Genomic DNA, 26,495 nt, shown 5'->3' with positions numbered 1-26,495 from the left:
CAGATTACACGCTTTTATATTATCATTGGAGACGTCATCATCTGTAGGTGAAGTCCCACTTAGGCTGCCTAAAGTTAATTCTATGTTTAATGTCACCCGCGCGCGTAGGTTTCGGCGAAATTGCCGTTTTGAAAAAACAAACAAATCCGGATTTGAAGTAGTCGTTCAGGTTTGGTTTTTCATTTAACGACTTAATTCTACATCCCGTGTAAGAGGGAAACGCATTGCAAAATTGGATCAGAAGTCCTTACATGAAGAAAATGGAAGTATATGCTACTATTAAAGTAAAGAAAACGTTCAAAGATGGTTTGAACCGAACTAATCTCAGCGAGATTCGTCGAAGCTGGATATATAGACTGACGCCTCTTCCGAATGTCAGACCAGTGTCACACAAAGTGATTCGGAAAATCTTGCCTGAACTTCGACCGCTTTTTGCGATTAAAATGGGTTAAACTGAATTCCTTGACCGCTTCAACTTTTCGCCTTAGACATCCTATTAACTCCCAATAACAATGAAACATGCATTTTTTACCTTTACATGGTGTAAATCCCATAGTAAATAAAGATGGCTATTTTCGAAGCCGTTGCAAACGGCCACCATTTCATATAAAATTTACCTTCTCAACAATGAAGAGTTCCGATATACTATTTCATGACAGTTTGTACTACGATTGGAAATACAGAACTTACTGATTGATAATTACTTTGTACAAAGCATTTAATCATAAAAATTAAAAGCACTAAAAAGAAAACTGTAATATTTTAATCAATTTATTTGAAGGCGTCCTAAACTATTGGAACCTCCTGCCTTGTATTTGTAGAATACTGATCTTTTAGTTGTGGTACACCAAATTAGCATCTTCCTTTCAAAACTGATTAATAGTACATAGAAAATTGTATAACAAAATCAACACAAAACAAAGTAAAGCATATTTTAAACTTTAAGATGTGTCATTACAAAAATATATGAAATATTGTCATAATAATTTTAATTGTAACTGTGAGTCACATGTGTCTAGCAACCATTTCCACAAAAGGAAAAGCTTTCCTTTAGTTTGCTGTTTGTGGTGATGACAATCCATTGTTGTTATCGCAAGCCACTCATCCGCTCACCCAATCTGCAAGGTGTGTTCGCAGAGGGGATACAAACCCAGATTAAGGAAAAAGTCTTTGCTGGGAAAATTTACTTGGACTTGAAAATCAAATCCTACAATGTGTTTAATTTGACATATTACTTTTTTGGTCACTAAATTGGGTTATTGTAATTGACTTGGACTTGAATATAAAACCCAACAATGTCTATTATTTGAAATTGTTGATTTTTGGGGTCACTGGATAGGTGATTTTCAATAGATACACATTTGTTTAAAAATGTTGTTTGTTTATTTTTTTCCTCCCTCCCTCGTAGGTATTGAAGTTTTGAGGTGACGTTAAACGTAGAATTAATTTTGAACAGCCTTAGTCTTATGCTTGGCTTTGAAGCTGCAGAATTGCCACCGCCTGTCACGACACGATACATCCGTTTTAAGGTCATATCCGAAAGACCTGCGATTCTCACTTCTAAATACCGAGCTTTTAGCGAAGGAGAAAATCATTACCTATGTTTACGTCTTCGAACAACGCCTCCATGGCACGAACTTTGTTCGAACTCGTGACTTTCCCGTCACGAAGCGAACGCTTTAACCACTGAGCTACGGCGACAAATTGGAACTTGTTGTTAAAGTATTCAATGTGTAATGACCATATTTCATATCTAATAAATGGATGGTGGAATTTTTGTAATCATGGTATCATTTTGAAGGGTTCATCAAATAAAAATAATCCACCATAGGAATTTTCAAAATTTTGTTTACTGCTTGATTTATTTCACCTAGGATTTAACATTGAAGTATATGGGAAAAGCATGTTTTATTACAATATTTTAAAAAGAAATTATATTTTCACACAAATCTCTTGGTAGAAAGTTACAAACACTTTCTCTTAGTGAAAATATGAAATAAAATTAATCATTGACCACACACATTTTTAGAAAATTAGATTTTTCTTGATTTTACAAAGGGCAGACAACTCTTCCAAAAAGTCTTAAGTGCAAAAGGGTCAGCTTCTAATCATTTACCAGTCATGTGAATTTCATCTGCTTCACTTTCATCATTATTTAACAATAAACATTTATGTTGATCTAAATCCTTCAAAACTGTTCATTATCCTTTCATTATACATGGAATACCTTAAAGGACTCATCATATTGACTTGCTGATCTTGTTTAGCCGATGTGTTTAACGTTTATCATCTAGGGGCTTGGTATAAGAATTTAGAAAAAATAAAAAAGCACACACAAACACTATACAAAATAATACAAATTGAAATAACTTTATTTGATTACATACATGTACACTTCAAGCAGCACTTGAGGAAGATCATGTTTTTCATCAGTCGTCTTACCTTAGAATTCACCATGCCGTAAACGATCGGATTCGATGCGTGACTAAAGAAAAACATGTATCTAAGCGATAAACTGTTTGTGATGCCGAAAATATCAACGAAGAATGGAATCCATGTTAGGATGAAAATAAACGTACAAATAAATAGCATTGTTGATGTCTTTGTACTCAAATACGTCACTCGTTTGGTGCGTGATTCTTCCACATTTCGCTGTCTATGTGCGGGCTGGTCTTTTGTGTCTGGTATTTCTCTAGCTGCAGCTCCCAATGCATTGTCATTATTTCGACACGACAGTGTTTTCACAACAGTCTCTTCCTTTCTGCGTGAGTGTTCCCCCTTTGATTGAGAGGGAACTAAACCTGGAGGATTCCTTAGCGGTGACACAGATGGCCCAACTTTTAAGTTCGTCCCAACTGATAATGATCTCTGTAAATGACTCTGTAAAGTTTTTCCGTTTTTGTACAATCGACAGTAAATTAAGCTATACAAAATAACTAACACAAGAAGTACACATATGTTTAGGAGCAGAAGGGTGTATGAATACATTGCGGCTCCAAGCTCCCCCACGGTTCTGTTAGAGAACTGACAAAATTGTGAAGGCACTGCATTGTCAACGGTTCTGTTGGAGTTTGTCATAAAAATGGCAGCAACCGGAAAGGAAATGACGACAGAAAAAGAGAGAGCAAATAAAATCAAAATTCGCGAGAGTCGGTCCGAAATCTTTTTCGTCGGTTTCCACACTTTAACAAATCGTTCAACACATATCAAACACAGCAAAAGGTTTGAAAATATAACTGTCGCATGGCTTACAATCTCCATGCCACGACACACAACATCTATCTCTATCGCTTTCAGTTCATACAAAATCCGGTAAGGCATTACAAATATGCAGATAGTTAAATCTACCGATGTTAGAGACAATATGTTCTTGTGCTGGGAAAGAAAATTTCTCTTGGAAACATACACCATGATTATCAGAATATTCCCGAGAGTTCCGAATAATGCATAAAGAATTGTTAATATAAAGAATGCACTCTGATCCAGGTCTTCCCCGACAACTACAGACATCGTCATCTCTTAATGCGAGAGCTAGAAAGAGAATTAGGTGTGTAGTGCACAGGCTTATATATCGAGTTAAAGCAGGTACTAGGAGTTTCTTCAATATAAATGAGAGTATTGACATCGTGGCAGCGGCGTAGCTTGAGGAAGATAAATATGGAAGCAGAAAGGGCAGGGGTTTGGGTCCAGGGCAAAGCCCTGGTGGGGGCCCAGGGGGCCAAGCTCCCGGAAGCTGGTGCATTTTAGACAATTAAGAAAGGTATTTTCAAAGTCTCCAATACATATTTTCTTTAATTTTAAACACAGACACATGGAGTAAGGACATCGTAACTTTGTTCATTTAAAACAGACCTGATTATCCATTAGTTTTACTGTAATTTGTTTTAATTTAGAGACGTTTTGTACTCTTTTTTTATAACAACTAAATTAAATGTGTTTTTGAATTCCGTTAAAGCTTAATTAAAACTACTAAAATTCAATGTATCTAAAATGAAAGAAGATACAATCGAATTTTACACCCTGTAATGGCATAGGCTTGGAGTGTAATCTAAAGTGTCTTTTCGCATTTTTTTTCTGTCTTTGATTTCCATCTATACTACTTACTCAAATCACATGTTACTTTATTTTGGGAAACCGGATGTTGAATATTTGAAATTAAAAGTCAAACCCATACATGTACTCGATGTTCCCGTAATTTCACCCCATCTTTGTAGCTTTGAGACAATATTTCATCAATTGAGTATGCCTTGCTGGAAGATTTCTTTGAATCAAATGAAAATTAGTATCAAAAGATATTTTTCCAATGATAAAAAACTATCTGCAAGGTTTACGCTGCTGTCGAAAACTAACGTTTTCTTAAATATCGCGTAAGAGGATTTATCGTCTGTACAGCTGATATCAAATGTGTGTGTGAGGGAAAAACTTGATTACCGGTGCCAGTTGTGTTGTTTCGTAAAATTTGATACGTTTTACAAAATTTCCATTTTACAGCAAGTATATTATCACACACATCACAAGTCATTTACAGAAACAAGTGCCTGTGGTACTGACGCACCATATTATTGTGACATAATCTCAATGCTGTGTAATTTTCTCACGTCATCATGTCAATTGCACAATGGAATAATCGTCAGTTTACTTGAAACGTAACACCGCGAAAATGGGTACAGATTCCGATTAACAGGAATCGAATACATGTATTTTGTCCTTAAAAATAGAACTCTATTTATCTATTCATTAACGTGCGACGAGGTTGTTTACAATGTGAAAACTTGCATAAATCATCCCCCCCCCTCCATTTTTGATTGCAATTAGAAATGATCAAAAATGTATGTAACAATGCTAGTATATGTAAATAATAAATATCGTAAAGACTTATCATAAAAAATTTAAAAAAGTTGTTTAATCAATCAGCTCATTTAATGCATCTGAATGAAGTATTGAAGGGGGGGGGGGTGTGGGTGTCAATCTATATTTGTGAAAATGCAGGAGGGTTACTCTAGGTTAAAATAAGTGGCGGATCCAATACAATATGTACATCCAATTTTCAATAGAAAATGAAATAGTAATTCATGGATATTTTTAAAGTTAATAATCTAAACTTCTTTCTTTTAATTAAGACATTTAAGATAGTAACAGTAATTAAAATTATTGTTCCAAAAGTACCATGATTTATCAGGCATTCAAAAAAACAGGGATGTGTGGGTGTGCTTTTTCACGAGTTTTTCTGCCTATCTTTATTTGCAGGACCCATTCCCAATCCAAAGTAATGATTGATGCTAAGCAAGACATAATAGGAAACAAGCATAGTACGATTGGATACAGGTACGGTGCGACAATAAGATTAATTAACATATTATCAATAGATTATCAAAATTAACGTTGCAGGATTGATATGTTACTTAGATTGTAAGTAATCTGTGGGAGTTGAATTTAGTTCACCTTTCCGCGTCACCAGGGTATATACAAATGTAACAGATAATGCAAATAGAAAGCATCCACTACATCAGTATGACGTATGTAAGAACATTAATTTTAAATAGTCACGAGGCTCGTAAATGGCAGTGTTCAATACATTGATATTTTCATATACGATAATCTGCATTGTTCAACGGGTACATGTAATTATTTTATTAAGATAAGTAAAGGATAATTTAAAAATCTTAACGGACAATCTTATCACTATAATATTTCGCACTGCGTAAATCATACGGAAATTTTTTCCATTCGTGGAAACTAGCTAGCGGGTTTTTTTTCTATTCAATGACTCTCAATATTTTCGTCAGATTTCGAGTTTTTGAACTTTTTTCCTCTAATTTTTCCCGACAACAAAGTTCAACGTGCACAGGTGTACAACAAATTTTCCGTGAACAACGACATTTAAATCCATCCTTTCGTATATTCATCCGCTAAATATGATTTGTTATCCGGTTCTGTCATCAAACATTCTATTATTTATCTAAGCGGATCATTGGAGACAAATTTTGGCTGTAGCTTAATTAACAAACTGATCCTAGCGCATTTCACTTGGAAAAAAAATGATGAATTCCTTCTAGGTATTGGTGAAACCTCGAAAATATTTATTAATTAGATCATCCATGAGCATGCATTTATTTTTCTTTGACGTCATATTTTAATGCTTGGTGATGGATGTATTAGGGTGTGTCGATCAGGCCCCTTTGTGCGTGGGGCAAAAAAAGCTTGATATATGCATAACCAAGATGAATGACGTCGTTATGAATTTCTTTTATTTGGACCACCCTGATAATGAAAAAAAAAGAAGATTACAACTGTTTATTCCCTGATAGTTATATACAATTGATTTTATTTAATAGTAATTTTTCTCAGGAGAGGAAAATTAGAAAACAGGGGATCATCAATATAATAGACAAATTAATTAATCTGCGATTGATTTTTTGGTATTTATGTCGCTAGTAATTAGTGTCAGCATTAATGACCCTAATCCTTACCGTGGGCTTCACGACCGTAATGTATAATGCTGTATAAGATATTGGAGACAAGTCGTGGTGATTAATGACACTTATATTAAGATATTTCTTAAAGCTAGATAGAGATGGATTTCATTGGACATTTCGAGGAAGTGCATTCCATTTCCTTATTGTAGATGGAAAAAATGAATTAAAAGTATACTTAGCTTGGTTCTAGAGTTGATTTCTTGCAGTGAATTAGTTGCTCTTGTGTTGTAGTTGTGACCTTGATTTCTCAGAGACTGACTTATATTGTTTAGATAATTGGGAGTCATGTTATTGTATATCTTGTGGAGTTGAATAAGTCGATGATTTTCTCTACGCTTTGACAATGGATCCCATCCCGTTTCCTTATATAGAAGATGCCTGGATGTTAGTCTGTTACCTCCCGTAAATATTCTGGCTGCTTCTAACTGTATGTTTTCAATTTTATTAACTAAATATTCTGGTATAATGTCCCATATAATGTCAGCATATTCTAGGACGGGTCTTACAAATGAAAAATTATTTTTTGCAGAGTTTTTCTATCTAAGATAAACTTGACCCTTTGCAATATACTCAGGTGTGAATAGGCTTTTTTCACTATTTCGTCTATATGGACTTGTCAAGATAAATTACTACTGAAAATGACCCCTAAATGTTTATGAGATTCGACTTCTTTTAGATGAACATCGTTAAATATCAATGAAGAATGGAAATGTTTCTTGACCTTATTAGATGTAGTTAGACATTCTGTTTTTGTGGGATTAAAAGATACAAGCCATTGTTTTGACCATTTGTTGATTTTTTCGAGATCTTCATTAAGCAAAGATGCTGAAGTGTCTGCATTATCGACAACAATATAAAGTGATGTATCATCAGCAAACAGTTTGACCACACATGCAATATCTATGACCAAGTCATTTATATAAATAAGAAAAAGTAGAGGACCAAGTATACTCCCTTGGGGCACCCCAGACCTAATGTAAAACTTATACGTTACCAATTTTGATGCACCAGATGTATCCTATGTCTGATTTACTACCATTAATAACGATGTACTGTTTTCTATCATATAAGTAACTTTTAAACCAAGCGAGTAATTCACCACGAATTCCAATTTTTTCAAGCTTTTATAATAACCCCTTATGCCATACTTTGTCAGAGGCTTTACTTATATCGAAAAATATAACTCTAACTTCTTTTCCCCGATCGAGTGCCTTATAGAAGTCACTAGTAATACTTAATAATTGGTTGTCTGTAGATTCGTTAGGCCTAAAGCCAGATTGATGTCACGTAAAAATAGCATTGGTATGAATAAAATTGTATAAATATTTAAAGACACACTTTTCCATGCATTTACCAAGAATGTTTAATAGAGATATTGGCCTGTAATTACTGACGATACTACTATTGCCTTTTTTAAATACAGGGATAACATTTGCTATTTTCCATTGGTCTGGGACTTTAGAGCTATGAAGCGATGAATTATAAAACTTACTTAAAGGTAAAGCAATAGTTGATGATGCTTGTTTAAGTAAAGTAGGATTGATGCAATCCGGTCCAGTGGCCTTGTTTGTATCGAGTGTTTCCAAGACATCTTTAACGTCATGAGTAGAAATTACTATGCTTGAAAGAGTGTTTATGTCACCAGGATTGTCATCGTAGGGTAACTCAATATTTTCATTGTTTACTACTGCTTGGGAACAAAAATAAGTATTAAATAATTTCTGATTTTCCTTTAGTGTCACTTATCGGCGGGCTGTGTTCATCAATTTTAATTGGAGGATAAGTACTCGAGTTTTTAGTACTAATGATTCTTTTTAGTTTTGTCCACCATTGTTTAGAATTTACTCTACCTGATTTTAATGTATCAGCTACTTTTGTGTAATAAGTTTGTCTTGCGTTTCTAATTTTGTTGATACATATATTTCTTGTTTTTCTATACCGTGCCCAATCACAAGGACAATCAGTCAGTTTTTTTAGCAGTTGAATGGTGACGTTTACGAATTCTAATAAATTTCCGAATATCGTTGTGCATCCATTGAGGTTCATTAGGGCGTGATGTAATGATTTTATTTGGAATTGTTTTTGTGGCTGAATCAATAATGCAGTTTGATATGTTATTGCATGTTTGATCAATATCTTTACAAATCAGAGCATCCCAATCTGTATTCTTTAAGTGAGTTTGGTAATCTCGGAAATCTGTTTTAGAAAAAGGCCATATCTTTCTTTTATAAGTTCTTGTATGTGATTTGGGTAGTTTTAATACACAAAAATGGGGCAGTGGTATCTTACTGTGTTCGGGAGAATATTATTCCCAACACCTGAAAATTCAACAATATCTATATTATTAACAATTAATAGGTCCAACAATGTTGCGGAATTTTCGGTAAAATGTGTGCATTCTGAAATAAGTTGTGACATTCCCTGATCACTTATAATATCACCCATTTTGGAATTGGATGTGTTAAATAAATTACAGTTAAAGTCCCCAGTGATGATTATATTATCAATGCGTATATCTTTGGCCTTTTCCAGTGAGTAAGCTATATATTCCCATTTACTGACCTCCGAATTAGGTGGTCGGTAAAACGTTCCTACAAGGAATTTCATTTTGTATATACAACATTCAAGCCAAATGCATTATATTTGTTCGACTTCTAAATCCAGTCTGCGTTTGCATGGAATATGATTTTTAATATAAACAATTACCCCTCCGTATCGGTTTTCCACTCTGTCACGCCTGAATGGTTTCTGAAAGCCCTGTAGCAGTATATCCTGAGATAGTATATTTTTATCTAACCAGGTTTCATTTAATGTTATGATATCGAATCCACCAAACTCAGCTTGAATAATATCAAGCTTATTATTTATACTTTGGATATTAAGATGCACTAATGAAGTTGAATTTTCTATCAAAAAATCAAGAGAATTAGTATTGCTATCTACCGATCTTCTGAATCTGTTCAAATTGTGACCTCCTGAATTAGGATAGGGCCACAATAGAGGATCAAAGTTTTACATAAGAAAATATAGAGAGACATCTTTGAAAATAAAATCATCTTTAGTTATTGATATTCAACTAGACTCTTCAGGTAGTTCAAATTCAAAATTTATGTTTGTTCAATTCAAGAGTCCCAGGGGAAAAGTGGGGCGACAATAGATCATTTAATTTTATATGGGAATATGCAGAAAATCAATTTAAACAAATTCCTTTCAAGAGTAGCAGAGCTACTCTATCTCATACCCCAATGTCATTGTTATGTCCCGTGAGATAACCAGGGCATATCGTTTTGTCCTACCTGTTTGTCTGAACTTTAACCTTGCTTGTAACTTTTCAATGATGAGTGTAGCGGAGAGTATAAAAGGGAACTTATACCACCTTGCTAGAAAGCTAGCTTTTCTAGTGAGGTGGTAGAGTCTCTCTCTCTCTCTTGGTCACGCAAGTTAAACAACGGCGAGCGTGAACAGCACTTGGCTGAGTGACCGCTATATGTTACAAAATGGTGGCAGCGTAGTGACTCCAATGTTTGATCAATCTCTACCCAGAGTTATCGTTCCTTACCTTCACATATACCTCTGTCAACGTCTCAAAATAAACAATGCTATTCCACATGTAAATCCACTTTTTCACGACTAAGATATAGGGCTCAAGGTGGATGTAATCGGTCGACAAGGGATGTTTACTCCTCCTAGATACCTAATCCCACCTCTGGTGTATCCAGGGGTCCGTGTTTGCCCAACTATCTATTTTGTATTGCTTGTAGGAGTTATGAGAGTGGTCACTGTTCGTTATCTTCGCCTTTCATGAGAGTGGTCACCGTTTGTTACCTTCACCTTTTCATAAAACGCATGCATTGAATTTATTATTTATTAAATGAGAAACCGATAACCCTGTAGCCATTTATTTTTAAACAGATAATCACAGTTTTCACGATTATTCTTTGATAGGTATTGAAAAACTTTACAAAGATGACATTTACCGTCTTTTAGAGAAAAGTTGTGACAGAAGAAATGAGATACTCATAATGTAGCATTCTGAATATCCAAAAGGAAATATATAATTCCCCCATCGCTTGTTTACACTGGTTGTATTCAATCGAGGTAAGCTACTGACAAACAAGTTGATGGTACAGGGATTTCAACAGTCTCGATTGAAGTCAGCATTTGGCAAATTCTATGGTCGTTATAACGATCTAGTTCGTCAGTACAACCTCGCATTGGGTCAAATGCTGTCTGACGTGTTTCATACCGATTGTTAAACCGTTCTTGGCACACTGATTTTGACTGCGGATAACTCCGTTTACCTGATCAGGATATAGGGCTCACGGCGGGTGTGACCGGTCAACAGGGGATGTTTACTCCTCCTAGGCACCTGATTCCACCTCTGGTGTGACCAGGGGTCCGTGTTTGCCCAACTATCTATTTTGTATTGCTTATAGGAATTATGAGATTGATCACTGTTCGTTATCTTCACCTTGCATCCAGAACACAAGCATTATTACAGACTTACTCATATTGATCCAAACTTGTAATGCATGATTTCATATCTTGCAAAACAAAATATAAAAGCATAAGAAAGCCAGATATTATTTTAATGAATTTATTCGGAAAGCTATCCAGAAAACATTGTCAAAAAGAGCGCACGATAGTTATGTCGGAGGTTCTCTGAGGCACCAGCTATTGCTTAATCGTGGTGGTGAGAGCGACCAACGACACAGCAGGCAATGATAGATGTATGGCTGGTATGATCTCCCTGTAGAATCTGTAAGTAAATACATTCCAGATGTGAGTAATTTGTACAATCAACGAGCATATTTATATTCCTTTTATATCCCTTATAATACAAACGAGCTCATTAACACATATTACCTATATTTATATTTTTTAATGTTTTAGCTTGTTTAGCGCTTCATGAAAGGCATAAAAAGTCGCAGTTCATACTATTATGTATTTTCAAAATTGAAATTAATTCCTTATATCTTTATTCTACTTTCATTTTTCTTGGAGTTCCGATCCTTCACAATAAATGGGCTATATTTATCAAGATTCATATGTCCATTGTTTACAACTGCAACGCATTCACGAAGAAATGGCTATTATTATAATTTAATTGTAGAGACATCAAAAGTAAAAAAAAAAAAAATATATCAGCAAATTTAAATATTTCAAATTGAACAAGGGGAACTGTTATCGTTTTGATCGAGAAATGACGAAGCTTATGATTATCAAAAGCAAGCATTTAGTATATATACATATGAAAATGTACAAATCATTCATCTGTTGATACATACAGCCAAAGAGCGTCCCAAAATGCCATCCTTGTGTCCAATGGTCAGCCAATCAAAGGTTCTGGTGGAGTTAACCTCACCGTGATCGTCATCATGGAGATCTCCAAGATCGCCGGGGTTACTATCAAATTGAAGGTTAAAATTCTCAATCTTTGTCAAACCGCAATCGTATATCTCCGTGTTTCCATGGTGTTTTTTTTTTTTTTACTTTCATTTATGTATAAATATTCATTTGCATTCAAAACTAGAGTTTTAGAATATTCGTATTCATTTTTCTGCGGAAGCTCGCGTTATAATCAAAATACTAACTCATGATGTAAGAAGCTGCATGCTTTGTCTTTCAAGATCTGATAAAGATTATACTTGAACTTGATGATTTCCTGAGAGCTATAGTATCGGGTTTTTTTTTTTTTTTAATTTTGATTTCAACTTACACGTGGTTTGGTACGTGCTCGTTGTGGTACAGTTCTCCGATGGTGTCACAGCCATGCTCCAAGTCCCCGTACTCGTGGATCTGAAGTCCGTGGTTATGGTCTTTGAAGTCATCGCTCACGTTAAATCCAGTCAGATGGAATTCCATTTTGAGAGGTCCGTCGCCCTTAGAAAAACACAACAAATTACGATTTTAATTTCTCCAAACTGAAAAATGTTCATTAAGATTTCCAATAAAAAAAAAAAATCAAAATTGTCAATTATTGTTCAGAAAGATTAATTTATTCGAGAGAGAGAAAAGTTGAATTGAACGCATGCATCAATTAGTTTACATCTCAAGGTAAGCTTAAGCTTTCAGATCAGAAGATTTCGAATAATTATTTTTAGGACTTACAAGTTGAGACATCTCAATGCTTCCATGGACATGATGGTGAAGAGATTTAAGCTGGTAGGCATTCGGTTCCATTTCACACTGTGCATAATGCATTGCTGAAAGAAAGAAGAAACCATTTTAATTTTCTTTCTTACACACGTACAAAATCAAGTTGTTAAGCAAATGTCGTTTTCGTTTCTTTTATAAATATCTATGATCATTTCATTTAACATGTTTAAAGATTAAATTGCCGCTTTTGTCATACCCAAGCCTTGGTATATTTTTTATTGAGAACATATTTATAAGAGCCGAAAAGGATAGTATATAATTTATCCCATTTTAATTAAGAACTTAGTGATGAGAAGCAGATTTCAATTAACACGGGCGGCTTAATTAACAGCTTACTGCTGGCGTAGTCGGCATCCTCGTCGTCCTGGAGATGGAGATAGATATGAATGTTGGCTTCATTCTTACTAGCGTATGCTAAACCTGAAATCAGTATAGGTAAGACATTTAGCAATTCAAACATAGCATTCTTTGTTTTAGCAGGGACTGATGCAATGCACCTGTCTTAAAAATGGAAGCCCTCATTCTTCGTGGCGGAGTAATACACAGTGTGCAAGCACAGCCAATGGGTGTTGACACGTACTCCAACATCATTTTACAAGAATCGAAAGGACACGGTATCTAATCAAAGATTATGAACGCTGATTCACCAAATATTTTTTTTCTTTCAAAATTGTTAAGACATATAAGAAATATCCCTAATATAAACTTAACATTATGAGAAAAATGCATGTCTGATATATTCAATGAATATTAAAAAGGTTTTTTAGAAGAAAATTTATGGTGAAAAGATTTATATTGCCATGGTTACTCATGATATGCAAAGAAAGGTATAGATGGCCATACAAAATATAAAGACTTTCCTTTTTTCTTAAATTTCAACAATATACGGCAACTCGCACCAAATTTGGAATCGTTAAGAAGTCATAATTTACTATATTTTCTATTATTATTCATGTAATAAGCTTATTTTCGGTTAAATGGGTTTCTTAGATAGAGTAGGTTTAAACGTAAAGTTTAGTATGGGATAAGGAGAATAATGCAGTGTTTAAATTAAATTCACCTATTGTCTTATTGCTTACTTTAATTATAGTATCGCAAGAATGAAATGCTTTTATTGTTACCATATATATGAGTTAGTTAAAGTGTAGTCTAATCAAATAGAATTATTCTCAGCCAATACCAAACAAATCTAAAAATTATAATTTAAAAGCCAGTAAATTAAAAAAAAAGGGTTTCTGATCTTTAAAAGCATATATTTTCACAGAAAGTATATTGTCCATAGCACTAAATCTTTTGTTTAATTTCAGTGTTAAATAATCTATGAATAAGCTTATCCATAGTTAGCTTTTTAAAACGACACCTAAACTAAATTCATCTAGTTTGACTGAAACTACGCTTATTACATATTTAGCAAAAATACATCTACGCTAATTTTATCTAGTCTGATATTTAAACTAAACAGACGTATAATGAATGTAAATTCCTATTTCATTTGAAAAACGAACATCCTCACAATTTGTAATATCTTGAAATCAAATTCAATTGTAATGCATTATCTCAGATATAGTTTTTCAACCCTAGTCACGGTTAACAGTTCTTATATTTTCATTATTATGTTCCTTTCTACGATTATCATTCTTCTAATATAGAATTAAAATTAAAGACTATAGGACTCACCAGCTACGACAGCCAAACAAAGGATCAGTAAGGAGTTCATTTTCACTGTTCCACGTCAACACAATGTGCACCGTTTGCAGTTGCCAGGCAATGGACAAATCTGCTGCTCCGCGCAACGCTTAAATATGCAGCAGTCAAGTGGTTCAGCCAATTAATTTGAATATGCATCTTAGCCACTTAAAGAACGATTGGGTTGACCTTAACAGGTTTTTTTGTGTGTTTCTGATCTTACGCAGCAAAATAGTTCCATCCTGTGTTTTCTGCTACGGTGACCTAAATTCAGAGTTCATGTTTCTTTCGTCCTTGGACACTTGGTTGTTGTTGCAGCCCTCCCCGTCTTGATTAAGTACTAGACCTATAAGTCATTTAAAAAAAGAACAGTAGACAAATTTGACTATATGTCAGTCTTGCTTTGAAGCACTGTTATATCTTCAAAATATCAATCTTCTTGAAATATTTATTCATGTAAAGCAAAGTCCGACAGGCACTATTTGTTGGCGAGGACATTTTCAAAATTATAAATCTTATTCCATTAATTTGCCTATTTTTGATTTGTATTTCAATCACGAATACTTTGCTGGCCATTCTCCAGAATTGAAAAAAAAGATGCATATACCTCTTGCAATGATCAAGACGCAACGCTTGGCTTGCAATATTAAAAAGTAGGAATATTACTACCTACGATCTTCATTTAATAATGATCCTTGGAATAGTTCTATACAAAAGTATACTCAAGTCAGTTGATTATCTTTATTTTGCTTAATTTTTGGAACATTTAATGCTCAAATTCAATTGTACTAAGGGAGAAAACATTTTTGACTTTATTTTGTAAATCACTGAATATTCAGTCAGATTTGAAGCAACTTACAGAATAAAGCATGTTTGGGAAACAAAACAAAAGTGGATATCAAGTTATCGTCTTCGTTTGGCATAAAAATAGCCATGAAAGAAGTTTTGAATAATGCGATCTGTAAAATCGTTGATTGTGTCGGAATATTGGGGTTAGGGTTAAAGATTCAAAGTGCATTTGGAAGAGAAGAAGAGAGTGCATGTGTAGAATTCTAACGAAGGCTTAGGAACTACATGTAATTAATATTAGATCCTATAATAGTCATATGTATAGCCTACATTGAGTCTTTGATTGATTGAATAATGCAAGGTGAAGATAACGAACAGTGATCAATCTCATAACTCCTACAAGCAATACAAAATAGATAGTTGGGCAAACACGGACCCCTGGACACACCAGAGGTGGGATCAGGTGCCTAGGAGGAGTAAGCATCCCCTGTTGACCGGTCACACCCGCCGTGAGCCCAATATCCTGATCAGGTAAACGGAGTTATCCGCAGTCAAATCAGTGTGCCAAGAACGGCTTAACAATCGGTATGAAACACGTCAGACAGCATTTGACCCAATGCGAGGTTGTATTGACGAACTAGATCGTTATAACGACCATAGAATTTGCGAAATGCTGACTTCAATCGAGACTGTTGAAATCCCTGTACCAGCAACTTCTTGTTGTCAGTTTGCCGTTAATGTCTACTTTCAATAAAATATCTAAGTATGAAGCAGAAGTGGACGACTCTGTGGTGTCCTTTATTTCGAGCTCACAGGGATATATCAAATCGACATATGAATGAAAGCTATCATTGTTAATAGACAAAACGTCATCGATATACAAAAAATCGGATTGAAGGTCACAGCGAGAGATTTTTTCTTCTCACGTAGAAGTTTTTGAATAAATTCTGCTTCATATGAATATAAAAACAGGTCAGCTAACAAAGGAGCACAATTCGTGCCCATTGGAATTCCAACAGACTGTTGGAAGACCTGATCACCAAAGACCACGAAGATATTGTCAATGAGGAACTCTAGCATATTTTTTATTTCAACTTCAGAGTACTTGTGCGTGGAATCAGAGTGGTGTTTAACAAAGTAAGTTTTTGAATGACTGATCACTAGATATGAATATTTCCGTTTTCCGTTTTTGTTGAAGAAGCAACTGTCTATGATGTCAAAAAGTCTAGTCTTTAATTTATCGTGAGAAATAGTCGTGTATAGTGTTGAAAAGTCATAGGTTTTAATGCTATTGATTTGGGGAAAATTCTGTGATTTCAAGTTTACTAAAAGTTCTTTAGAATTTTTTAGAATCCACATTTGACTAACACCACTTCTGGCATATGTAGTCGCACAGTAAGTTTGAAGTTTCTCCTTCACAGCTGTTAACATTTTCGTGAGGATAATGTTGAGCGTACAACGTTTACTCGGCATAAGATGCCTCAGAGGATTGCTTTCGCACAAAAACAGAAACGAGGGAGTTTGGGAGTCCCTATCCCGATTCATACTCCATTACGTAATACATTCTTTGTCTTTAATCGATATATTCCTTTTCCTATTCTGTTTCTTCTTCTTTTTTTAAGTTTTAAGGGATGCTGGCACGAACCCCTGCTGCCCCTGAGGTGATCTATCTCTAATTGAATTCAAAAACTATGGAGTTAACTTAAAGATGGGCGATTTACTTTGTAACATATCGACAAAAGATTTGAAGGTTTAATTCAAATACATCTATACTTATAAATTGAATAAATCAATTTTTAATTTTCCAATAATTTGAACTTCTAAAGGAAAAGGACATATGCTCTAATTCACTTGATACTATTTGATTGAACCAATATATTGAACAAATTTATCTGTATTTACTTGTCCAATTATTTGAAGATTAGTCTGATCACTCAAAAATAAGTTCAAATATTACAAAAGAAAATATTTCTAAACTCAATAGTCATTATTTGAAACTATCGCCAAATTATTAGCCTAAATCAATTAAACAAAAGGCCAAATTCTATTAAAGATAGGTATATTTCAATAAGAAAAATTCACCTAGTTCTAATTGAAGTAAATCAACGTATATTTCTTTACCGAATTTAACCTATCTTTAATTCGTTCAGGGATATGTTCAATAATTTTTAGATTAGAGGTGCAGATGAGTCTTATTATTAAAGTATAGCTTTAAAACGTAAAACTTATTTCTCTAATAAGGAGACATTACATTTATGGATTATTCAGTATACAACTTCCACTATTAAAAAAAAAAAAAAAAAATAATTACAACAAATCCCCATGTAATTAATAATAATACATGTACTTTATACTTTTATTCAATTACGACTTCAGAATTCCAATATCTGATTTTTTACTTTCAAATTCACTGTAATTATGTTTTCTCCACCCGCACCTGCACGGATATAATGTCTAGTAAATACCAACACAAGAGACCAACAGGCCTTATCAGTCACCTGAGTACTGGTTAAAAGTATCACTAGTCCCAAGGGTTTAAACATCTAGAAAAATTCCTGTTCTGAAAATCTAAGCTAAATTCTAATATTCAGCAAAAGTATAAAACAAGATGTGTTCTTAAAATTTCACTGCCCTCAAAAGTGAATATACTGATACTGATGAAGGTTTTATATATTTTTTTTATCTGTACAATGTATTATCATTTAATAATATCTACTCTAAAGTCAAAAAACTGGAGTTGCGAAATTCACCATTCTTTTACATGGTGTTTTCTGCTTTTCCTAAACATACATTTAGTTTTTACTGTATCAGTAAACTTAAGGTAGCTCATTACACTAACATTTTATTTAATGGTTCGTTAAAACACCTGTTATGAAGTATAATACTTCATAAGAGGTGTGTTAACCAACAATTAAATAAAATTTTAGTGTAATAAGCTACCTTAAAAAAGCCTTTCAAATGATAAAGACAATAATAGGCTACTGACCAAAAAGCTCATTTTATGTTACAAGGGTTTCAACAGTTGTTTAAAGTCAGCATTTCGCAACTTCTATGGTCGTTATAACAATGAAGTTTGCTAATACAACCTGTCATTAGGTCAAATGCTATCTGTTTCATACCAATAGTTAGGTCGTTCTTTACACGCTAATTTTCGTTACGGATTACTCCGTTTACCTGGCCAAGATATGGGGCTCATGGCGGTGTGACCGGTCGACAGGGGATGCTTACTCCTCCTAGGCACCTGATCCCACCTCTGGTATATCCAAGGGTCCGTGTTTTCCCAACTTACTATTTTGTATTGCTTATAGGAGTTATGAGATTGATCCAGATGTGGGATCAGGTGTTTAGGAGGAGTAAGCATCCCTTATCGACCGGTCACACCTGCCGTGAGCCGCGATAAACGGAGTAATCTGTTGCCAAAATCAGTGTGCTGCCACGAACGGCCTAACAATCGATATGAAACACGTTAGACAGCATTTAACCTAATGACAAGTTGTATTGGCAAACTAAATCATTAAAACGACCATTGAATTTGCGAAATGCTGATTTTAAACGAGACTGTTGAAACCCCTGTAACATCAACTTGTTTGTCAGTTGCATACCTCGATTTAAAAACTGATCATACGCAGAACAAGTTATTGCGTATGGAATCGGTTGAGAAATATAATCACTATATAAGGTGATAATGAAATATTGCACCATGAATATGAGAAGTTGACGATGGAGAAGCTGAAATCATTCCGTTTGCTGTTGAGCTTTTAGTTTGCTGTTAATATCTATTTTCAATAAAATATCTAAGTACGAAGCAGATTTGGAAGACTGGGTGGTGTCTTTTATTTTGAGTTCACGGGGATATTTCGAATCGACATAGGAATAAAAATGATTATTGTTAATAGATAAAATGTCGTCGATCTATCCATTTAATGTCGAGTTGAAGACCACAGTAGTAGAAGCTTTCGAATAAAATCCGCTTCATAAGATACATGTAATAAAAACATGTCAGCTAACAAGTTTCAAGTTTCTTTATTCACTCAAACCAACAATACGTGGTACATGAAGTCAAGTACATGTGATACATTCCAATGGGAAAAGAGATACACGGAAGAGAGACACAAACATAATCATGTTCACATAAGGAGAGAAAAAAAAGGAAGCGAGAGAAAAAACAAAATAGAATATACATGTATGTATGAGTTATGGAGGACAGACTAAATCGTATATTTTTGTTATAAACAAACATAGCTAGGTTTCTCATTTTTTGAACACTTGTAGTTGACATTATTTCAGAAAAATTTAACCACATTTGGATTTGTACAATACCTTGAATGTAAAAATTGTTTTCTTATGGCACACATTGATTTGCATTCTAAAATAAAATGAAACTCGTCTGCAATTTGGCCTGAATTACAAAGTGTACAAAATCTTTGATTCAAAGGAATATTTGCCCACCTGCCTGTCTCTACTGGGAGCCGATGATTCGAGAATCTGAAGTTGATAAATATTTTTCTAAGTTTCATAGGTAAATTTTCAAGGTATTTTTCACGACCAAAGTGGGACTTAAAAATTCTATAAATTTGGCCTTTTGATGAATTATTAATATCACTTTCCCATTTTTGAATGAAATGATCACTTAAACCTTGTTTAACAATAGCAAGGACCATATTTTTGTCTAAAGAATCTTGCCCGTCCCATATATTTGGGACACCACATGAGGACAGGATTTTGTGAATACAATTTATCCAGGAATTGCTACTACCTTTTTTAGAATGTTGCAGACGTAAAAATTTATACAATACACAGAGCATTTCGTTTTCTGTACAAGTCAGTAGATTAGTCCAAAAAGAAATCATTCTCGTAAAAACATTTATATATAATGAAAAACGCCCAGTTTCGCCATACACCACGTGTCAAAACTGGAACAACCATTCTATCAAAAAGATCAAACTGAGATTCTATAGGTAAATTGAAATGTCTTATCTTATTCAGAACATCGTACGTCGCTTTTTGTGCTTGTTCACATAAATGTGTTTTTGCTTTACAGAAAGAGCCTGACCGAGAAAATATAATTCCTAGATACTTAAATTCTTTTACAGTTTCTATGGCATTACCATTGTAATAGGATGTTTTAGTCGGCATTCGACCTTTTGAAACAAATTAAAATCTTAGTTTTGTTAACATTTACATTCAGTTTCCATCGTGAACAATACAAATAAAAACTATTTAAAGCATTTTGTAAATCTACATCTGTTTCAGCCATAATAACAGTATCGTCAGCATATAACAAAATAAAACAAGTTTCAGATATACATATAATTCATCTTCAAGTATACTTTTTACACTTTGCAAACCAACAATGTTTTTATCCAGCAAAAACTGTTCCAGATCATTGATATATAAAACAAAGGAGCAAAATTTGAGCCCGTGAGAATTCCAACTGACTGTTGGAAGACCTGATCACCAAATTGTTTGTTTCTTTATTTCCGTGAGCCATGCGGCTCATTGGACTTAATTACATACAATACAGTTTTAAAATATAACAACATACAGTATATGGAGAGTGCATAAACTTAAATAACATTCCAAAGTGATATTGTTTAACATGCAATCAAATACTACGAAGATATTGCCAATGAGGATCTCCAGTATATATTTTTATTTCAACTTCAAAGTACTTGTGCGTGGAATCAGAGTGGTGTTTAACAAAGTATTTTTTTTTTTAGATGACTGATCACTAGATACGAATATTTCCCTGTTCCATTTTTGTTGAAGCAACTGTCTATGATGTTAATAAAAAGTCTAGTCTTCTAATTCATCGTGAGGAATGGTCGTGTATAGTGTGGGAAAGTCATACGTTTTGATGCTGTTGATTTGCAAAATGTTTTGTGATTTCAAGTTTACTAAAAGTTCTTGAGAAGGTTTTAGAATTCACATTTAATTTACCATACTTGTAGCATATATGAATGTTATGGCACAGTACGTTTGAATTTTCTCTTTCTGATTTTTACTTTCAGATTAACTATGATTATCTTATATCCACCCGTACATGCACGGTTTTACTGTCTAGACTATTTTAAAAGTGTAGTTTCCAAAATTGTAAATGAGCAATTTGGTTTCTCGTGAGACAATAAAAGAAACATGAAACTCATATCCATGCCTATTTTCTTCTTAAGGTTATAGAGAATATTTCAGAATTTTTAAATGGATCACCCTGTAAAACAGAGAATGATATTAGAGTCTGTGACCCATCCATTATGAAATATTCGGAATTTTAGCTAAGTGGAAATAAACCAAATATTCATATGATTCTAGTATGAAAGGCGAAGATAACGAACAGTGATCAATCTTATAAATCCCACAAGCAGATCGTGTCATTCAAAAGACTAAATACTAATCTCAGACGAGACATACATTTTTATATGCAGATGTTACTTTTCTTATTGAAATTTGTATTGATTTGATGATCGGATTACCTGATATGTAGGATATTATACATTTATTGCATGATAGTGAGGGAGATATGAAGATTTATTCACCCAACAAAAATCACATTCCCCGAGGGCAAATAGATCTTCATATCTCCTGAACATTCATGCAATAAATTGTTTATTATACCGAAACAAAAACGACTACAAAAGTGCATGTGAAATTGGGAGTCCGCTCATCTATACATTGTATGTAGCTGAGATCGTCCTAACGGTAACACCGCGCCGTCAACGTATTACGGTAGAGGGTGCAAACAACGAAATACAGTGATATGATAACCAGTTTTTGTATTTCCATTTTCTTTAAATGCTAATTTACTTGCTTGCTTTTGTATCAACTAAAACCATGCGATTCAACTGTGTATCAGAGACCCGCATATTTTCTGCCTTATGGACTATGAAAGTAGAATGACTTATTGTGACGTCACAATACACTTCGTCTACCTTGACGTTAAATTTATGAAAATTGCACGAGGCTGCCCAAGGGGTAAATATGATAGGGAGATATGCAAACTTCTACCAGAGTTCGTTTGCTCACAAACCAAACTCTTCCACTTAGGCATTATGGGATAGCGATTTCTTAGACCGCGTATACTGTGACGTCACTGTAGAATGACGAAAAAACATAACGTCAAACGTAAACAACTTTCAAAACAAGAACGTAAACATCAAGTTCATTACTTTACACAATAATTTGAACAGAGTCTCCCTACTTTTTAATGATCTTTTGATCATTTTATGTTTAAAATAAAATCCACACTTTTATATTAATGCTCTTAATATCAATATCTTCAAACTTTTAACTGCGAACTACTTCTTTAGTGTTATTTGCCTGCGTGATAGTCGCGGACTCACAATATACAAATCTGTATATTGTACTGCGTCACATAAGAGAGGTCCAAACTCCCCGTCGAGGCCTCATTACGTCACCTACGAATAGACCTCTCCACTCTGTTCAAATTATTGTGTAAAGTAATGAACTTGATGTTTAACTATGGTGGAAGTTTGAAGAGAGGTCTATTTGTAGGTGACGTAATGAGGCCTCGACGGGGAGTTTGGGGAGATATGATGTTTGAGAGTAAGATATGAAGTATGATATAAGATATGAATTATAATAGATTGATAAAATTCTCAAAAGATATCTCAGATATGTTTAAAATCCAAGTTTAAAATAGTTCTAAACATTTTATGAATCTCATGCAACAAAACATCCTCGTATATTTTAAATACTGAAGCATTAGATTCTCAATCATAAAATCTCATAGCTTGAAATATCATTAATGGAAAACTCAAGTTCCCAGAATGTGTCTTGACTCAGCCAGAGTCTTGTTAGTCGTGACTGTTCCTATTTTTCCTCTCTTTAAATTATCTCAAATTAATATGCAATGAAAGTATAGCTTTCATATTTCAAATGTGTATTCCTTGTGACAAGGCCTTTCGTTTGTAACGAAATGTTTGACCTTGTGAGCTTCACTTTTGAGTTTGACCTACTTTTGAAAAACTTTAATCTTGACCATAAGGTTTGAATGGTCAGAATTATGACTTTCATATTTTGTATTTCGTGTGACAAGTGACAAGTCCTTTCCTTGAGTACCAGACCCGGAGGTTATAAAACTTCTACCGTACTCATACTCAAACTCAGCCATGTTTGTTTTGAGTACAACTCTGAGCAAGCTCTCAGCTTACTCGAAATATCTTGAGCATGTACTCCATTTGAGTGTGAGAATAATTTCATAAAAGTTTTATGACATTCACTTTTGAGATTGAGTACGATTACGATTACGATTTAGAGCACGGAGTTTGAGCTTGAGTATGAAAATGTGATCAAAAAACTTTTATAACCTCAAGGCTGCCTTACAGGGGCATCAGTATTTCGCAAACATATCTTGTTTTTCATAGTTTATTTTAATATGTTAATTCAATGTTTGTAGAGAGTGCATTCCTTCTCTCCACTATATAAATTGTGAAATTATTCCCCAAGATTCCGGCAATTTATCACCTCTATCCACCGCAATTAAAATTGATATCATATACCTTCTAGACTCAGTCTAATTTAGAAGCTTAAAGATATATCAGATATGATATTGAATTTGGAATAAGTGCTCGTTTATATAATAAGCCTATTATTCAGTTACATTTACATGTACATCGCTTTATTCAATTTCTTTCCTTTGTTCCTTTTCTATTCACTCTCTCTTGTGTGTGTGGGGGGGGGGGTGTTTTGGGGATTTTTTGTTGTTGTTTTTTCAAAAGAGAGGATCAAATTGCTCTGAATGGAATATTTATTAAAATGAAATGAAAATCTACACTAATAGTACCCCTTTTTCCTTCTATTTTTTAATTTCAGGGCGAAAAGGTCACAAATATTTTTATAGAAATAATACAATTTCTATTTATTTATTTTTTATTTCTCATTTATTTTTCTATATCATTATTATTATTTATTATATTTGTGAAATATCAGTTTTCTGCTCTAAGTTTAGAAGAATTGGATTTGTATTTCAGTCGCAGTAATTAATAAACTTGACAATATCATTTCTTTAAAAAAAAAATCGCTCAATGAATTTGAATATTAAAACCAATATATCGTTTTCGCTTTGTCTTAGTTGCATGAATGAAAGATACGTGTATAATCTACAAGAGATAAAGAAAACGGGAGAAAAAACCCACTTTGATTTAAGAATACGGAGCATTTATGCTGAATAGTTCATAACTATCAAACTTTTTGATTTGACACGATGTACTGCAAATTTAATGGGGGCGCTTTCTTCAGATATATTTAACCTTGAGAGGACTATATTTGAGCAAAATGCAGATTATGTAAGAAGTTAAATGCACCTAAGGCCATTGCCTGTCTCAAGGTTCTATAAGTGGTACTTGACATCCTTGGTTTTATCGACAGTAAATGACATTTGAGTATTTAGTTCCCGAGTATTTATTTTAATTGTCTACAGTTTTATGATAAATATGCATATTTTTGCACACAGTTAGTCCTTGAGGTCAAAAGAAATTTCGCTGATGTGGTACTTTTGTAGAGTGCACTTGGCCTTTAACAAGTAATATATCGGCTCTTATAGGTTCACTGTTAGAACGGTGCATCTTCTGTAGTAAAATTAGGTTTAAAATTTTATTATCAGATACAAATTGCAAAATGGCTATATCTGTTATAGTCAACGAGACAAGTAAAGAAAAGAACAAAAAATAAAAGTAATACTTAAAAAAAACACACACACCAAAACCTCTATATATGTCATGATAACTAATGCATTAATATTGTAATTTGTATACATTTTATAATAAATAAATTTCAATATTCATACGTAAATTCAATTGTTGTATCTACACATTTCACTAAGATAAATAAATTACTTATTAAAACAATGATAATGAGAGAGAGAGAGAGAGAGAGAGAGAGAGAGAGAGAGAGAGAGAGCAAACCCTCTTTGCAAGTTCAATTTAACTTTCGAAATATATTTATTCTAAAGAAGGTATTTTTTCTAATTTCTTTACTTAATGTGTAGAAATCCTTTTAGAAATATGCATGATAAAATAAAATGTTATTTAATGGCTCGTTTAAAACTTCGTATGAAATATGATTTCACCATCGAAAGAGTAATACAAACTCTCAATTGTTTTATTTGAATTTTTTGTGATTTTTTCGGAGTGATACAAAAGGCGTTTTGTTTGCAAATAAGAGATTCTGGAGTCCAAATTTCTCAGTGATTTGATATGCCTACAAGACTCAGATAGACGTTCTAATTTTTAAAAAATATTCATGAAAATTGAAAACGTTATTTGTGAATGTTTTTTAAATCTACGGATTAAATTTTCAAAACAAAAACATAATATATATTTTTTAAAAACCAGGTCATTTAGAACATAGATATATTGGAGAAATGTAGTTAAAAAAGAAATTGAAATGAGATGTTCAAAATAAATCTGTATTGCGATTTTTCAAATTTGAACCAAGCCTGATCGTATTATTTAAAAAAAAAAAAGGTAGTTATAGAGAACATCGTAATCAGAAAACTACATTTCCTTTATGTGAAATGGTTTACAAATTAAATGAATTTATAAAGGAAACTAATTTCTTGATTTAAAAAGTGCAGACAATTAGCAACAATATGATTATTTTAGCAATTTCTATCAATTTTGATCGGGATCGGTCCTTTTGTCTCTCGTTCAAATCTAAAAAAAAAAAAAAAAAAATAAGAATAAAAAATAGCGGTATTTCTGAAATATGGTCATTTCATTTCAATTTCTTTCTAAATTATATCTGTCTATTGAAGATTTAAAAAAATATGACCAATAAAGTTATAATTTTCATAATCATTTTTTAGTTACAAAATCTTTAAATTTTCGTGCGTTTACTTGCAGTTTTAATAGATATTTATGTCATGCATCAAATGAAATCGAAATTTGGATTATATGATATCTTATATGCAAACAAAACACCTTTTATATTATTCCGGGGAAAACCACACACACAAAAATTCATTATATGAAATAAATGAGAGTTTGTACATGTATCACTATTTCCATGGTGAAGCCATGCTTTATACGAGCTACGAGCCATTACATAAAATTTTGGTGTAACGAGCCACCTTAAAACACAATGTGTTTCACAGATTAGGAATGGTTTGTAAAAGAACAAGATTATTAACGATTAATTCGAGAAGAATATTTTTTTTTTTTTTTTACATTCTGCTTGCTAATCCCTGACAATGTGCAACGATCATGCGTGATATTTTTTTTTTTTTTTTTTAAATTTTTTTTTAATCGTACTAAACAAGAATAAAATTAAACAAGTACAATTACAAAATTTAAAAACACTGCTTTAATAAACTCTAAGACAAACATGTTGTTACAAATATGAAGTGTATAGAGTATATTTCGCTCTCTC

General features: G+C 33.3%; 1 protein-coding gene across 1 annotated transcript; it reads right to left on the bottom strand.

Annotated features, from left to right (window-relative positions):
* Window positions 1-11,059: 11,059 nt before the first annotated feature.
* Window positions 11,060-14,465, bottom strand: LOC125666902 (extracellular superoxide dismutase [Cu-Zn]). The gene is made up of 6 exons (XM_048900234.2): window positions 14,313-14,465; window positions 12,972-13,055; window positions 12,588-12,682; window positions 12,196-12,359; window positions 11,765-11,882; window positions 11,060-11,235 (listed from the first exon to the last, which is right to left on the bottom strand). Exons 1-6 carry the CDS (start codon window positions 14,350-14,352, stop codon window positions 11,158-11,160), a joined length of 579 nt encoding a protein of 192 aa, XP_048756191.1. The 5' UTR covers window positions 14,353-14,465; the 3' UTR covers window positions 11,060-11,157.
* Between the last annotated feature and the right edge of the window lie 12,030 nt (window positions 14,466-26,495).

This window comes from Ostrea edulis, chromosome 10 (genome assembly GCF_947568905.1).
Source record: "Ostrea edulis chromosome 10, xbOstEdul1.1, whole genome shotgun sequence".
NCBI classification, from domain to species: Eukaryota; Metazoa; Mollusca; class Bivalvia; order Ostreida; family Ostreidae; genus Ostrea; species Ostrea edulis.
This window is presented reverse-complemented; position numbering and strand designations above follow the sequence as displayed.

Bases quoted from the DNA above. Each gene is read 5' to 3' on its own strand.
- LOC125666902 (XM_048900234.2), bottom strand. From the start codon at position 14,352: ATGAACTCCTTACTGATCCTTTGTTTGGCTGTCGTAGCTG. The intron at 13,056-14,312 runs GTGAGTCCTATA...TACTGATTTCAG, and splicing joins TTGTTTGGCTGTCGTAGCTG to GTTTAGCATACGCTAGTAAG. The intron at 12,683-12,971 runs GTAAGCTGTTAA...TCTTTCTTTCAG, and splicing joins GGATGCCGACTACGCCAGCA to CAATGCATTATGCACAGTGT.